Source organism: Convolutriloba macropyga, chromosome 8 (genome assembly GCF_964194025.1).
Source record: "Convolutriloba macropyga chromosome 8, txConMacr16.3, whole genome shotgun sequence".
Classification (NCBI taxonomy): domain Eukaryota; kingdom Metazoa; phylum Xenacoelomorpha; order Acoela; family Convolutidae; genus Convolutriloba; species Convolutriloba macropyga.
In genome coordinates this window covers 15,078,063-15,091,577 of record NC_134475.1, presented here as the reverse complement: position 1 = coordinate 15,091,577, position 13,515 = coordinate 15,078,063, and the positions used below count along the sequence as shown (strand labels likewise).

The following is a 13,515-nucleotide window of genomic DNA, read 5'->3' as shown; positions in this document are numbered from 1 at the left end:
GAGACAACGGATATACCTGGTGTGCGTACCCAACACACGCAAGGTTGTGGCAGTTCGAGATGTGATCATCAAGGAGTCCGAAGTGGGCCCAATCCCAGAGAACACAAAGACGCCCGACCTACTAGATGAGGGGTCACAGCAACTGGGGATCTGGCATCCAGATGATGGTCATCAAGACGATGGGAGCAAAGAGGAGCAGGGCAAATCTACTGCAATAAAGGAGGAGTGGCGTTACGCAGAGAGCGTTAACAGTCAATAAACGACACTGAGACGAGATGCCTCAGATGTTGAGGAAGCAGCACTGGATGAAGAATCTACTGCAATAAGTGGGAGTCTCAGAGACTCGGAGTCACTGGAAAACAGTGAAACGGAGGACAGTTGGCTTCTTTGAAGAGGCACTGGAGCAAGCGGACAGGGCAGAGCCCAGACGAGGGACACGAGCCAGGAATGTTCAGCAATTTTTTGGAGAAGTCAGGACCCATCTTGTTGTGACTGAGGGTGACTATGTGGAACCCAAAACAGTCTACGAAGCCAAGCAAAGTGATAATTGGGACCAGTGGCACCGGGAAATGAAGGACGAGGTCAAGGCACTCCAAGACAACGAGACTTGGAACCTAGTGAGACCACCCACAGACAGGGATGTCATACCGGGCAGATGGGGGGTCTACAAAGCAGAATTGGGACCCAGTGGTCAAGTGGACAAATACAAAGCACCCTATGTGGCGAAAGGCTTCAAACAGGTGGAAAGACTGGACTATTTTGAGACTTTTGCGCCTACCTGTAAGCCAGAGACATTCAGGATTCTTCTTCAACTTTCAGCGAAGCAGAGCCATGTGATGCACCAGTTTGATGTCAAGAAGGCTTTCCTGCACTCACCAATAGAAGAAGAAGTGTATCTGGAACAGCCACAGGGGCTTGTAAAACAAGGATCAGATGGGGAAAAGTTAGTAGTTAGTATGCCGACTGAATAAATCAATTTATGGTTTGAAACAGGCAGCTAACAACTGGTATAAGGAACTGGAAAACTTCCTACTGAGACAGGGGTTCATCAGGAGCAGGAATGATCATTGCTTGTTCGCAAGAGAAGCAAAAGAGGGTCACACTTTCATCTTGGTCTGGGTTGACGACATCATAGTGGCATCATGAAGCATGACAGTGATCTCCGCTGTCAAAAAGGCTCTCGAAGCAACAATTCACATGGAAGAGAGAGGAAGATTGAACAGGTTTCTGGGTCTACTAATCAGACAAGAAGGAAGCAAAGTCACAGTTGACCAAGAACGCTCCATAGAAACAATGCTTGAGTGGTTTCAAATGGATCAATACAAACCCTCAAGAACTCCAGCTAATTTGAATTTGAAACTTCAGACAGCAAAGAACGGAGACCAAGAAGTGGACCAGAGGATCTACAAAAACTTGGTTGGATCACTTCTGTATCTGGCCAAACAGACGAAGCCAGATATCCTATTCACAGTCAACATTCTGTCCAGACACATGAATGCACCTACCAATCAACACTGGATGTGCGGAAAAAGACTTCTGCGATATCTTCAAAGTTCAAAAGGTTTAAAAATTACTTTCACAAAAAAGCTAGTTATGATTTAGTGGGGGAAGTAATGCAGACTGGTCTAGTGATGTGAACGACAGAAAATCAACGACGGGCTACTACTTCAAGCTCAACGGACGTGGAGCAGCACTCAGCTGGGGTGTCAAGAAGCAGATCACAGTTGCTCTTTCGTCATCAGAAGCAGAATATCAGGGCATAGGCAAAAGCAGTTCAAGAAGCATTGTATTTGAAACAATTTCTGGAGGGTTTCGGCATCCAACAGAAACATCCAATAGCAATTGAGTGGAAAACCACAGTTGTATTAACTTTAGCCAATCCCAGTCATGCACAAGAGGAGCAAACACATTGAGACAAAATTTCACTTTATTCGGGACAAGACGGAAGATAGGACTATTTCAATTCATTAAGTTCCTACTGACAAGATGGCAGCCGACATCTTCACGAAATCTTTACCCGTATCGAAGGTAGAAACTTTCAGAACTGTTTTGATGTACACAGACTCTACGCAATCAACTCAAGTCTGAGTGTGGGTGTTAGAATATCAATTAAACTATAGGCTTGAACTTAGTGAGAATTAGAAAGAAAGTTTAACTTACCAGATTACAATGACAAGGGCAAATTGATGTTGATCACAGAATTTATATAAATGAATCGTCAAGAAATGGTGCTTAGAATCAATATTTGGTTCAAATTGGTGAATCTATATAACTAATATTAGAGTGAGATTATTTGATGTAAAATCTTCCTAGTATGTATCGAATGATTACAATACCACCGGAAATGTGAACGACTTCTTAAAAAAGTGTAAATGCATACCATCTATGTTACCCCCTGCGACTGATTTCTGGGGAATTTGCAGAAGCAAACCATATTGGATAACCCTTGCGACTCCCGCTGTAAATCATGGTGCTAATATTAGTTTTGTATCTTGACTTTCGTGCACTGATAATGGGTATATATAGAGCTAATTTTTGAGCTTTTTCTCATCCCCAAAATCAAATCACCATCTTGATCTAATAATCAGATCTCTCCTGTAAATCTATAAATTCTACTGCAAAATATAATTCTTGTCATTCTCTCACTTTGAGAAAATAATTTTTCTACTTAGTTAAAAACGCTTTTATTCCGCTTGCGAAAACCCATAACCCAACAGGTTATGGGCCCAGCAATTTTCTAAGTCGTAAAACTACTTTCTAAAACAAAACTAATTTGTTGTTAACAGTCATAATCTTTTTCTGCGTAATACTATTTCTTTTCACAATTGTTTTGCCTGCGAAAACCCATAACCCAACATTAATCTTTGTCAATGGTGAAAAAATAGTGCTGAATAGACGAAATTGATCAAGGTTTTTCTTTTCTTTTTTAAGGAAAAACTTTTTCTCACAAGCAATAAAATAATTGCAGATCTGGAATTCGAAAGCAATTCCAGACACTGTGAAATTTTTCCATCTCTCATCTTTGGTTAAAGCTGAAAAAATTATTTTGTTGCGCAACCCCAATTAAAATAACAGGCAGTGTTTACAGTTAGAAGTAAAAAGGAGAGCTGAACATAACTCAACTTTAGAGATTATTTCTTTAAATCGGGTACGAATGAGAGTGCACTCAATCAAACTTGTGGGCCAGTTAAATGCAATTAGAAAAATGCTGAAAAAAAAGTTTTAACATGAGCACCGTGTTTCATTACTTGATGAGATTCAGTACTATTTTAAAAAAAAAACCGAAAAAAAATCATAATGAAAAAATTCAAAAGTTTTTAAAATCAAGATTTGATTTTAGGTCTGCTTGGCTTTTAATCAAGCACTCGCAACACAACTAAAATTGTTCAGATTTTCCGTGGCTTCCAGCATGATTATGGCTGCAATTATTTCAAAAATTCATAAATGATTGCAGGCTTTTGATTATTTTTGCAGGTTATCTAAGGGACCAAAATTGAATTGCAAGATATTGATGTTAACTACAGGATAATTGTGATCACGTTTTCGGTCCACATCAATTCCCCTATACTTCTTGAAAGACAATTGAAGTTGTTTCCGGTACAATTTTGTTTCATAGATTTTTTGTTTTTCTTCAAGGCAACCTGTCACTCAAATGATGTATAAGATTATATGAGCTCTCCATTGTTCTTACTGCATTACCTTGCTAAACGTACAATTTGATCAAGTAAAATTACTCCAAAGTGTAAGCATAATCCGCAACCGCCTTTTATAGTTATATTTATAGGCGTTTGTCGACAGAGGCGACAGTACAAAGAACTAGCTCGAATTCACTCTAATTTGTAAGTATTTGTCTCATTATTCCACATTTCTATATTTTTTGCACTTGTGAATAAATACAGCTGAATAGCTATAAATTTTCAAGGTTTTCAAAAACTCATTTTTTAAGGAAAACCAAATTTTTATAAGCAAATAAAATCTTACCGAGGGTTCAAAGCAAAAAAATAGCATATCGGGGGTTCAAAAGTAAATTCAGAAACTGGAAAATTTTCCATATCTCATCTTTGGTTAAGGCTGCAGAAAAACTATTATTATTGCACAGCACCAATCAAAACGACTAGCAATGTTTGCATTTGGAAATAAAGGTTATTTGAGATCTCCACTCTTCGTACTGCATTACGTTGCTAAACGTAAAATTTAATCCAGTAAAATTACTCGAAAGTGTAATCATTACCTGCATCCTTTTTTAAGATTTTGCTTATAAGCGAGTGTTGACAGAAAGGACAATAGGAAAGATTAGTTTTAATTGACTCTGAAGTGTAAATATTCATCAAATTTATCCACGATTTGTAATTTTTGGCAATTGTGGTTTAATCTGACGGCATTTTGTCACTAACATCCAAATGTGAACGTCAAATTTACACCTTAATTTATTCAAACACTTCTTAATTTTGCCTTTGTTATTGTTTTTATCTTATTCCGCTTTATTAATTATTTATTGTTTCGAATGCTACAATTTACTGACGAGCACGAAGTAACAAAGTTATATAAAAATTAAAATAATTTTGCTGATAGAGTTCCCATACTAATATTTGTGAACTGTTGTAAATATTTTAACTTTTGTAACTTTTGATGGCAATATCTTTGAGTATACGGTGAAAAGTTCTACAGGGCATTGAAAAGTTCTTTAAACTACAGGGCATTAATTTGTGTTCATACTTCAAACGCAAAAGGGATCTTTTCAACAATTACCCCTCTTTTGCAAAAGGGAAGCTATTCTTGAATAAAAATTAAGCGAGAGGTTTATTAACCAATCAACGACGACTAATAACTTTTCACGAATGTGCATATTATGTTAAACTGGGTAAAATAAAAAGCACTACGCTATATAATTTCCCCGGATTGGAAAACAAAGCAAAAAAAATTCCAATTGGCGAGTCGGTGGGCGGACTTTTACATCCCCACAGCCCATGAGAGACATGGCCGTGAACAGCAATCTGCAATCGGGCGTAAACTGGTATTTGGCTATCTAAACTGTAGGCCAAGTAATATTGTTGTAAAATATAGCACAGAAGGGGGGCGATTCTCTACTAGGTACCAAAGGGGGGCAATTGTTGGAATTATCTATAAATTGATCGCTTGAATTCTATTCATCGATCAGCCTTTTGCAAAAGGGGAGAGAGATTAGAAAAGATCCCCCCCTCCACAATTTCAGTCCGCAAACTTTTCACCCAAAAACGCTTTCGCAAAACCTTACCAATCTTTTATTTTGTCTCAATACCGAAGTTCTTTACCCAAACATTAGGTACCCCTAATCTTTAATGCTAATAGTGCCAATTATACAAAGTGGGATGAAATGATAGGGGGCTCGGAATTTATATGTTATTCACTACTGGTTCACCCATGGCCTTAATTTAGCCTATTTCTTACGTTAAGTAACCTAATAGACCCAATAGACTGAATTTAATAAATAACCATTTGCTTACTTTGTTGTCTGCAAGACACTAAACTGACCGGATGCGATATAGCATTGATCAAAGTTATCGCCGACTCTCCCAAGTTCACAGCCAGAAAACCGTCAACAAAACTTTCGTTTTGGCCAGATTTTGTTGTAACACTAATTTCAATGGAAGTATTCGTTTCAAGTTGGCCCAGAATCACTGTTTTAAATTTGGGAATCACTTTCATGTTCACATCGGCTAAGGGTCCTATTGATATGTCAATGCGCTGGGATATTTGGGAAGCCAACACTGTGTCCGATTCATAATTTCTATTCAGCTCAATTTTTTCGCCCCTATGCAACATTCCAGTGTGCGCAAAAATAAACATTTTAAGTCCGAAAAACTTTGAAATATTACCGCAAACGAAAAAATAAGCGTTTTGACTATTCGTTTCTGGTCCAAAAGTGTACAATGAAAAAATTGGATCAACTACAAGGACTTCTTTGTTCTTTTCATCGTCAACGTCTTGTTTGGAGAAATGCACGTAAATTGTGAACGAGTTTTTGAACGCCCACTTTTCTGGTTTTGGAGGTCTGTTTGGCCAAAGCGGATCGGATCGGTTGATTCCACGATTTTCCAAGGTAAAGTTCACTTTCTGTCCTCAAAAATGTTTCCTACTTGATTTTATTTAGCTTAAGTTTTACGATATAATTTTGAGAAATACTCAGCACGAGGAAAATAGTTATCAATTTGAAGAAAACAGTTATGATATTTCCCAATTTTTAAACTTGGAACTCATCATAACAAGATCTTCTCTCTTCCCACCAGGATACGACATCCATACTTTCCCTCAGTCGTAATCTATTTTAATATCAACAATTCTTTATTTTTTTCGCACTGGGTTAATTGCATGTATAAAAACTGTTTCAATTTGGGTTCTAAAAATGAGTAAAAATTAAATAAGCATAACCCAAACAATACAAAAATTGTTCAACTGAGAAAAAGAACAGGCGAAAATAATTATTAAAATCAATCATAACCATATATGACTGTCGCATCAAGATATATAATTTTTGTTGTCTCCAAAATATCGAAACAATCATAAACGGTTCGTGGCATGGAAACTAAAACCAGCAAAAGATCAGAATTCGTCTAATAGTGCTACAATAAACGCCTTCTAATTTACACAGGCTGCAAAAGTATAACCACATTTTATCTTGAAGCTCTGCTATCGCAGATGTGAAACTACTCTGTGATATATATTTCTCTGAATAAAAGTTAAGGTTGTCGTCTGCACTTTACTCAATATATCTTACTAGATAATTTTCCCCCTAGAAAACAATTATGCGAAGAGCAGAATGGTGCAGGGAAATGAATGATAAAATCAGAAACCACAGGGTTTTCCCATTTACCACCAACCACCTTTCAGTTATACAGGGTGGCAAAAATCGCAAGCTACCGCACACAAAAAACTGATAAATACGCTTTTGCTGCCTACTAACAAAACATTAAAGTGGGTTTGGGTCAACAAAAAACTCAAAAGAGTTTTTAAAAAGATTGGGTTTACAAAAGACTTCATTTGGAGTCTAGACAAGTCGCCAAAATTGCTACTAAGCAGAAGTATTTGTCAACTACTCTCAATTTTAATTAGGCTTCTTGACTTTCCAATCAAATAGACTAAAGTTTGCTCATTGGTGACATTTCCACGGTGAAAAGCTAGTGAACCATGGCCACGGGAGCCATTTTAAACATAGTCCCATTGACAACCAGGCGCTGATCTGAATCGGATTGGCAAAGGCTTGTGAATACAGTTTGTTTTTAGTCCGCGGTGGCTTTTTCAGGGAACATTCCTCAATTTATCCGCTTAACTAACTAACGCCTACTGAGCTATCAGTTACCTAAAACTAACTTGATCACTTACCTTTCTCCGAAAGTCTTCGTCTCAATATCGGACTTTCATGTCCCCCAACATTTTTGCAGGTCCTGAAATATGGTTTCATAGGCGCTTGAGGTTCATGGAACTCGACTTCTAATAGAGCCAGATGTGTAATGAAGCTATGCTCTGATCTTCTTTGCTTGAGATTTATTCTTCTAAAGACCTTCAAAAAACAACTTAAGATTTTTTAACTAAGAAATTAATTATTTTTAAGATAAAATTACTGATTTATTGTATTTTGCCTGTATTGTATTTTTTTGTGTTCTACCACTCAGTATCATTAGTGGTAGTTCTAATTGGATCTCTAATTAAGCGCCTTATTTAAAAGAATTTTAAAATTGTCTTCTTTTAATATTGGTTGTTCTGCCACTTATTATCTTATTTATCAAATCTTATTAATCAAATTTATTTGGTTTTTTTCTTACACATCCAATTTTTTTTTAAAAAAAAATTAAAATAACTTAGCTTCTCTTGAGAAATCCGAGGGTGGTTTTGAACTCTGCCTGTTTTCGTACTTTTTTTCATTCTGTCTAATTAATTACAGTTCTCAGTCGCTGCAATTTCTGGAATTGATTTTCGAAATTTGTGGCTTTGGCGCAATCTATAATTGTTTATAATTAGTATCACAAAGGAAAAGTCTAAGTGGCCCTCTAATGGCTATTAGTTAAATACATTAAATTGAATTCAATCATACCAAACTGTTTCCAATATTTTGATTAGAATTTATTTTGAAAAAAAAAACTGAGTGAAATATCGGATTCTGCCTACATTCAATTTTGATTTTGCTCAGCTGCCTGTTTTGTAGTAGTTTTTGTTGTTCTGTCAATCGGTTTCACTAATGAAAGCTCTCGTAGGCTCTTTAATGAGCAATATATTTGTTTTGATCACTTTTAATTATACCTGTTTGATTTGAGGGTTTTGATTAAAAATTGTTTTAAAAAACAAACATTTTTTCAAAAAAGCGAATATTCAACATATCAGAAGTTTGCTCTGCCCGTTAACAATACTTCTGCAAATATTGAAAAATAGTACGTGCAAAAACAGGACAATCGGCTTCGAGAAAAAAATATATTGTACATGTTAAATGGATCCACAAGACTGCATATAACTTATTTTAACCAATTTTGGACATATTTTAGTATTTAGAAGGAAACTATTTCCTGGCAAAACTGGTAATTTTTGTACGGACAATCCGGATCAACCCCAAACGTTTGAAAGAGAACTCGTTTCGGAATTGTGTCCGCGTGAATAAATCGTATGTACGTATTAGCGTAAAATACTTGCGCATTTTGGGCGTTTCCACTCGGGTCGCCCACGACTAAATCCGCAAAGCCGTTTAGGTCAAGGTCAACTCGAGAAGTGCCGATGCTAAAACCGAACAATGACAAACTGCCGTCCAGACTGTTTTCTTGCAGGGGCTCCGAAGATATTTCTTGCAGAGGTTTCGGTTCCTCATTTTGTCTCGACGGGTCTGAGTAAATAGAACTGAGAAGCAACCCGCTATACAGATAAACTTTTCCGGAAGATTTATAACCTGAATTCCGAGTCTTAATCTGCACTGATTCAGAAAATTTACTCTTTGAATCACTTGAAAACATAGCCCCGATTACTGTTTTCTTAGTCAATAAATATTTTACTTCTGCTTTTCGAATTATCATGATGTCAATGGATTAAGACGAGGTCATTAGGCCTTGAGAAACATAACGAGTGTCGAAATGCTACAGTGTAAAAGTAATAATGGTGCGTTGAATTAATGGACACTTATTAATGGCCATGCTCACACGGTTATGCTAACAGATAAATAAATCACGCCCTCCTGCTTACTATAACATATCATAAGCCTTTCTGAATTCTCGTCTAAAGTAAAGTTGTTGTTTGTACAAAAGGGGGCATTAGTCTCCAATAAAAAAGTTCTTTTGAAAAAGTTTTAAAAAAAGGTTTTAACTCGCCAGTACTGATTAAGACTTTGAACTCATTCCTTCGCGGTCAAAAGTTTCTTCCGTTAGAGCAGTAACCAAGATATCCTCTCGACCTGAAAAGAGTTATTTAATTACACAGAAGGTGAACACTTCATTTTTTTTTTACAAAAAATATACTCAGTTAAAATAGATTCAGCTGAGCATACAATGTTTTTTTTTAAAAATATTTATACCTAAAAAGATGGGTTCATGGTATCTCGGGTTAAATAGTAAAAAACAAACTTTTCGAGTTAGATATCTACGCTTTTTTTTCACAAGTCAGTTTGTACAAAACATTCGAAACGCTCTCGATAGACATAAGAAACATGGAAAATGAAAAAAGATCGGTCAGGAGGGATTGAAAAAACATCAGAAAAACATAGCTGGCAGATTGCCAGACAATAGCCGCAATAGCTTCGTAGATCTGCAGTCTTAAAAAAAAGTAAAAAAAACAAACAAAAAAAATTCGTCTTTTTTTTAAGGCTGATATGTTAAATTTTGGTTAATTTGACTATGAGTGAATTGGAAAAAACATTTCTAAAAAAATCAGATTAAAAAAACAAAAATGCCGCATGAAAACAAAAACCCTTTAGCGAGAAATGGAAATTTGGTTCAAACAAAAAACTAGGTATAGAATGAACTATGAATGGATTGGGGAAACCATTTTAAAAAAAATGGATCCAAGAAACAAAAAAAAACACACTAAAAAATCAAAGTGAAATTGCCGCATGTGAACTGAAAACCACTACCGATAAAGCGAATTTTTGTTCAAACACCGTTTTCTCACTCTACTTTAAAATTTGAGCTACAAAATTTCACGCCGCAAAACCACTCGCTTTTTCATTCCATTTCCTGTTTCGGTGTGACCAAAATCACTGCTCCAATTCGACTTCAAAAATCATAAAAATGTGTGAACAGATCTTAAAAAAAGACAGCGCCCCAATACAATTCAAATTCTTTGAATTGTAAAAAACCAATTGAAGGCCAATAATAGCCCCAGCTATCGCTGTGCGGCTATTAAAAACATGGTTAGCAATATTGGTAAGAATTGATCTCAAACGAAAGAGGAGAGGCTGACCTTGTCAATAACTAAATCAGTTTCTATCACGTAGGGAACGCTGGAACGAATGAAACTGAAAAATAATTTTGATATTAATGTGTGAGTAACGCAGCAAAACTGATGGCACGTGGAGAACGCAAACTATAATACTAAAAAGGCAAGTGCTATGCACGATTTTATCAGACAAAAATTCAAATTATCAGACAAAAAATACAAATTATCAGACAAAAATTCGAAATCTTGGAAGTGCAAAAATTGCGTTACCAGCAGCATAAATATATTTGGTACAATTCTGGTTTGAGAGCAAATAATAAAGGATAGAATGATAGTAAGAATTTGCCTTTTTGTACTGGAAAACTTTGAAAAAAGTGAAGGTAAATTTGTAAATTTACCTTTACTCAAACTTGTCTCTCAACGTTTATCTTACCTTCGATTAGTTTACATTAACTCCGTTAACATCAAGTTATATTTAATTTATTTAGAGTGTTGTAATCATATACAATTATCAGGCTATAAAAACCGCTTTTGACTGTAATTGAGGAGGCTAAAGCGAAAGGGGGTCCATTAGCTCCAAATACCAAAAATTTCTCTAATGCTAAGAAGATACAATCAGGCTTTGGATATCATATGCCCCCAACGCTTTCATGACTCCCTGCTACAAACTGTAATAGGTAGGTATAACTATATAACACGTGTGTGTGTGCGTGTGTGTTTGCGGGGGGGGGGGGGGGATGGTTAATATGTTCAAAAAAACTAGGTACCGAAATAAAAGAAGATCCAATGATAAATTAGTTACCATCAGCGTCCATGTCTCCCAGACATGCCACTTTGAACCCAAACATGTTGGACTGAGAAGGTTTGGGCGACTGGAGCACATATTTCAGGCTAAACTTGTTGGCAGCTTTTGAGTACTTGTATATTGAGACCACTCCAGAATTGTATGTGTCTGTTAGATCGTTCTGAAATCAATCTCTTTCAAACTCATATCCCAGTTCGAGGTCATAGTTCTTCAAAATTGCTTATGATTAAACGCGCCGGTGGGGGGGGGGTGTTTATAAGTACACGGTGCAAGACAGGGCCTGAGACGAGCCAAATTCAGATCAGAAAAATTGAAGAGAACTGAAGTCGAGCCAAAGTTTGGACGAACTGAGGTCAGATCATAAATTGTTCGAGCGAGCTAAAGTATGATCCTAAATAAGTATTTGGGCTTGTCAGAGTAGAAGATGTATTAAATTCTCGGGTTATATGAATTCGAGAAGCATATGATACTGAATTGCGGCCTGTATGTTGACCGCCTAAAAATGGTGCTCTCCGTTTTTCTATATCACCGCATTGGAGATGGTGTTATTTGAAGACTACGTTTGACTGAACGAAGGAAGTTGCGGATTATACTGTCAACAACGCATGTCTAAGTAAATTCCAATTTTCCTTTTTCAAAGCCATTTTGGTCTAAAAGTCAAACTTACAGATTATGCTTCAGAAATATTTGTCTCCCGGACCCCAAAAAAGCAGTTTTGAAGATAGTAAAATCTGTATGGTAAGGTCTGAAATTGTCCATTTCATTAGAATCTTTGTAGTATTTTATTGCAAAATTTCGATCATTTTCAAAATAAAAGGTCGCAAAGCTATGTGTAGCTAAAACATACATTTTTACATTGAAGTAAGTCAACTGACAAAAACAGGGTCAGGAGTAGCAAGTCTAGCATTCTTTTTGACTGCCTATTGTCCACTTTCAGTCTCGATCCCGATTTTAGGTTGATTCCTTTTGAGAAATAAACATTACCAAGACAAAAAATCGCACACAATGTAGATTATTGATAGTTTTGAGAAAACAAAGTTTCCAACCCAATTTGGTGTATCGCTTTTTTTACTCAATTCAGACGCATTTAGAAAATTTTGGGAACATAACATCCGCGATATTTTAAAAGCGTGAGTGCTTTTATGTCCAAAAAATCCGGATGCTTCAAAACGAAAGTGATTCATTTCGATGATATCTGTATAGAGCCCAAAATTCAAGGCTTGAATAACCATAACTCTGCGAGCGATAGAGGATTCCTTCAAACTGAACAAACATTAGTATAGTAGCATAGGGTTGTTTTCTCGAACCATTAAATTTCAGCTAACAGTTTTAAAGTGCTTCTCGGCTGGCGCCTGCCATTTAGATTAAGAGTTCAAAGTGGTCACGTGCTCATAAGAGCAATGCGACTAGCTATTATGGGCATACAGGTGGGTGAAAGCTCATCACCTACGGTGTTAGAGCTTGTCGCCGTTAACTATAAGCTGATATCCGGTTAACTGTTTGCAAAGTAGAAGATTACTAGTTATTATTAAGCGCAGGTTGGATGAGTCGTTGTTTACGGGCGTTAAGGGACCTCCTATTAGTGCGTGTTTGAACAGGTTAAATGTAGGGACGGAACAGTTTCCACACTAGAACTCCACTCCAATCACTTAGGGACTGGATTGCAGGGATAAAAAGACGCCAACATTGATAACTCGATTAGTCAGGCAAGTGATAAACAGTCAAATTTTTTGGCATGCTGGCGAATGTCAACTTAACGGAACTTAGGTAGCAAGAAAGTAAAGTTTTAAGGAAGGCATGAGACAGATACTTTCCTGCACATTGAATTGTAAATGACAAATGACGCTGAGTTATCAAATGACATTACTCCAATAACATATTTTGAGTACCTGTGACGCATGCCAGAGATAACTGGACGTTTCCAGTTAAACTCTATGTCCTTAACTCAAGCAGTTGAGCAATTTAGGAGATCATGGGATCTGATGAAGGGAAAATACAAATCACTGCGGCTATTCAACACGACGGAGTATTTGTTCTGTCTCCAAAGTTCTGTCCAATAATCAAATGACAAAAATAAGCAAAACAGCGAATTCTCATAAAACAATCATCTTTTTTCCATGTTTGTTCAATTCCACGTTTAGTTTTTCTGCAACAATAAAGAGGAAAATAGAAAAGAGTATAAACAAAACGTTTGCGCACTGTTTTTCCTAATTAAAGGCCCAAATAGTGTAAAATCAAGTTTTAAATTTTTGGCTTTACTGCTCCCTGGGCATAAAAAACCTCAATATCTATGTTACAAAGGCCAACTATAGGTGTAAAAAACG

At 36.5% G+C, this 13,515-nt stretch overlaps 1 protein-coding gene across 5 annotated transcripts in view; it reads right to left on the bottom strand.

The window, feature by feature from the left end:
• The window catches only part of LOC142344502 (uncharacterized), a 90,126-nt gene that overhangs the window by 24,504 nt on the left and 52,107 nt on the right, over positions 1–13,515 (bottom strand). For all 5 annotated transcript variants that reach the window (XM_075396202.1, XM_075396200.1, XM_075396198.1 and 2 more), the window contains exon 8: positions 11,189–11,351. In XM_075396202.1, coding sequence (XP_075252317.1) covers positions 11,189–11,351 — 163 coding nt within the window. The remainder of the gene's footprint in view (positions 1–11,188; positions 11,352–13,515) is intronic.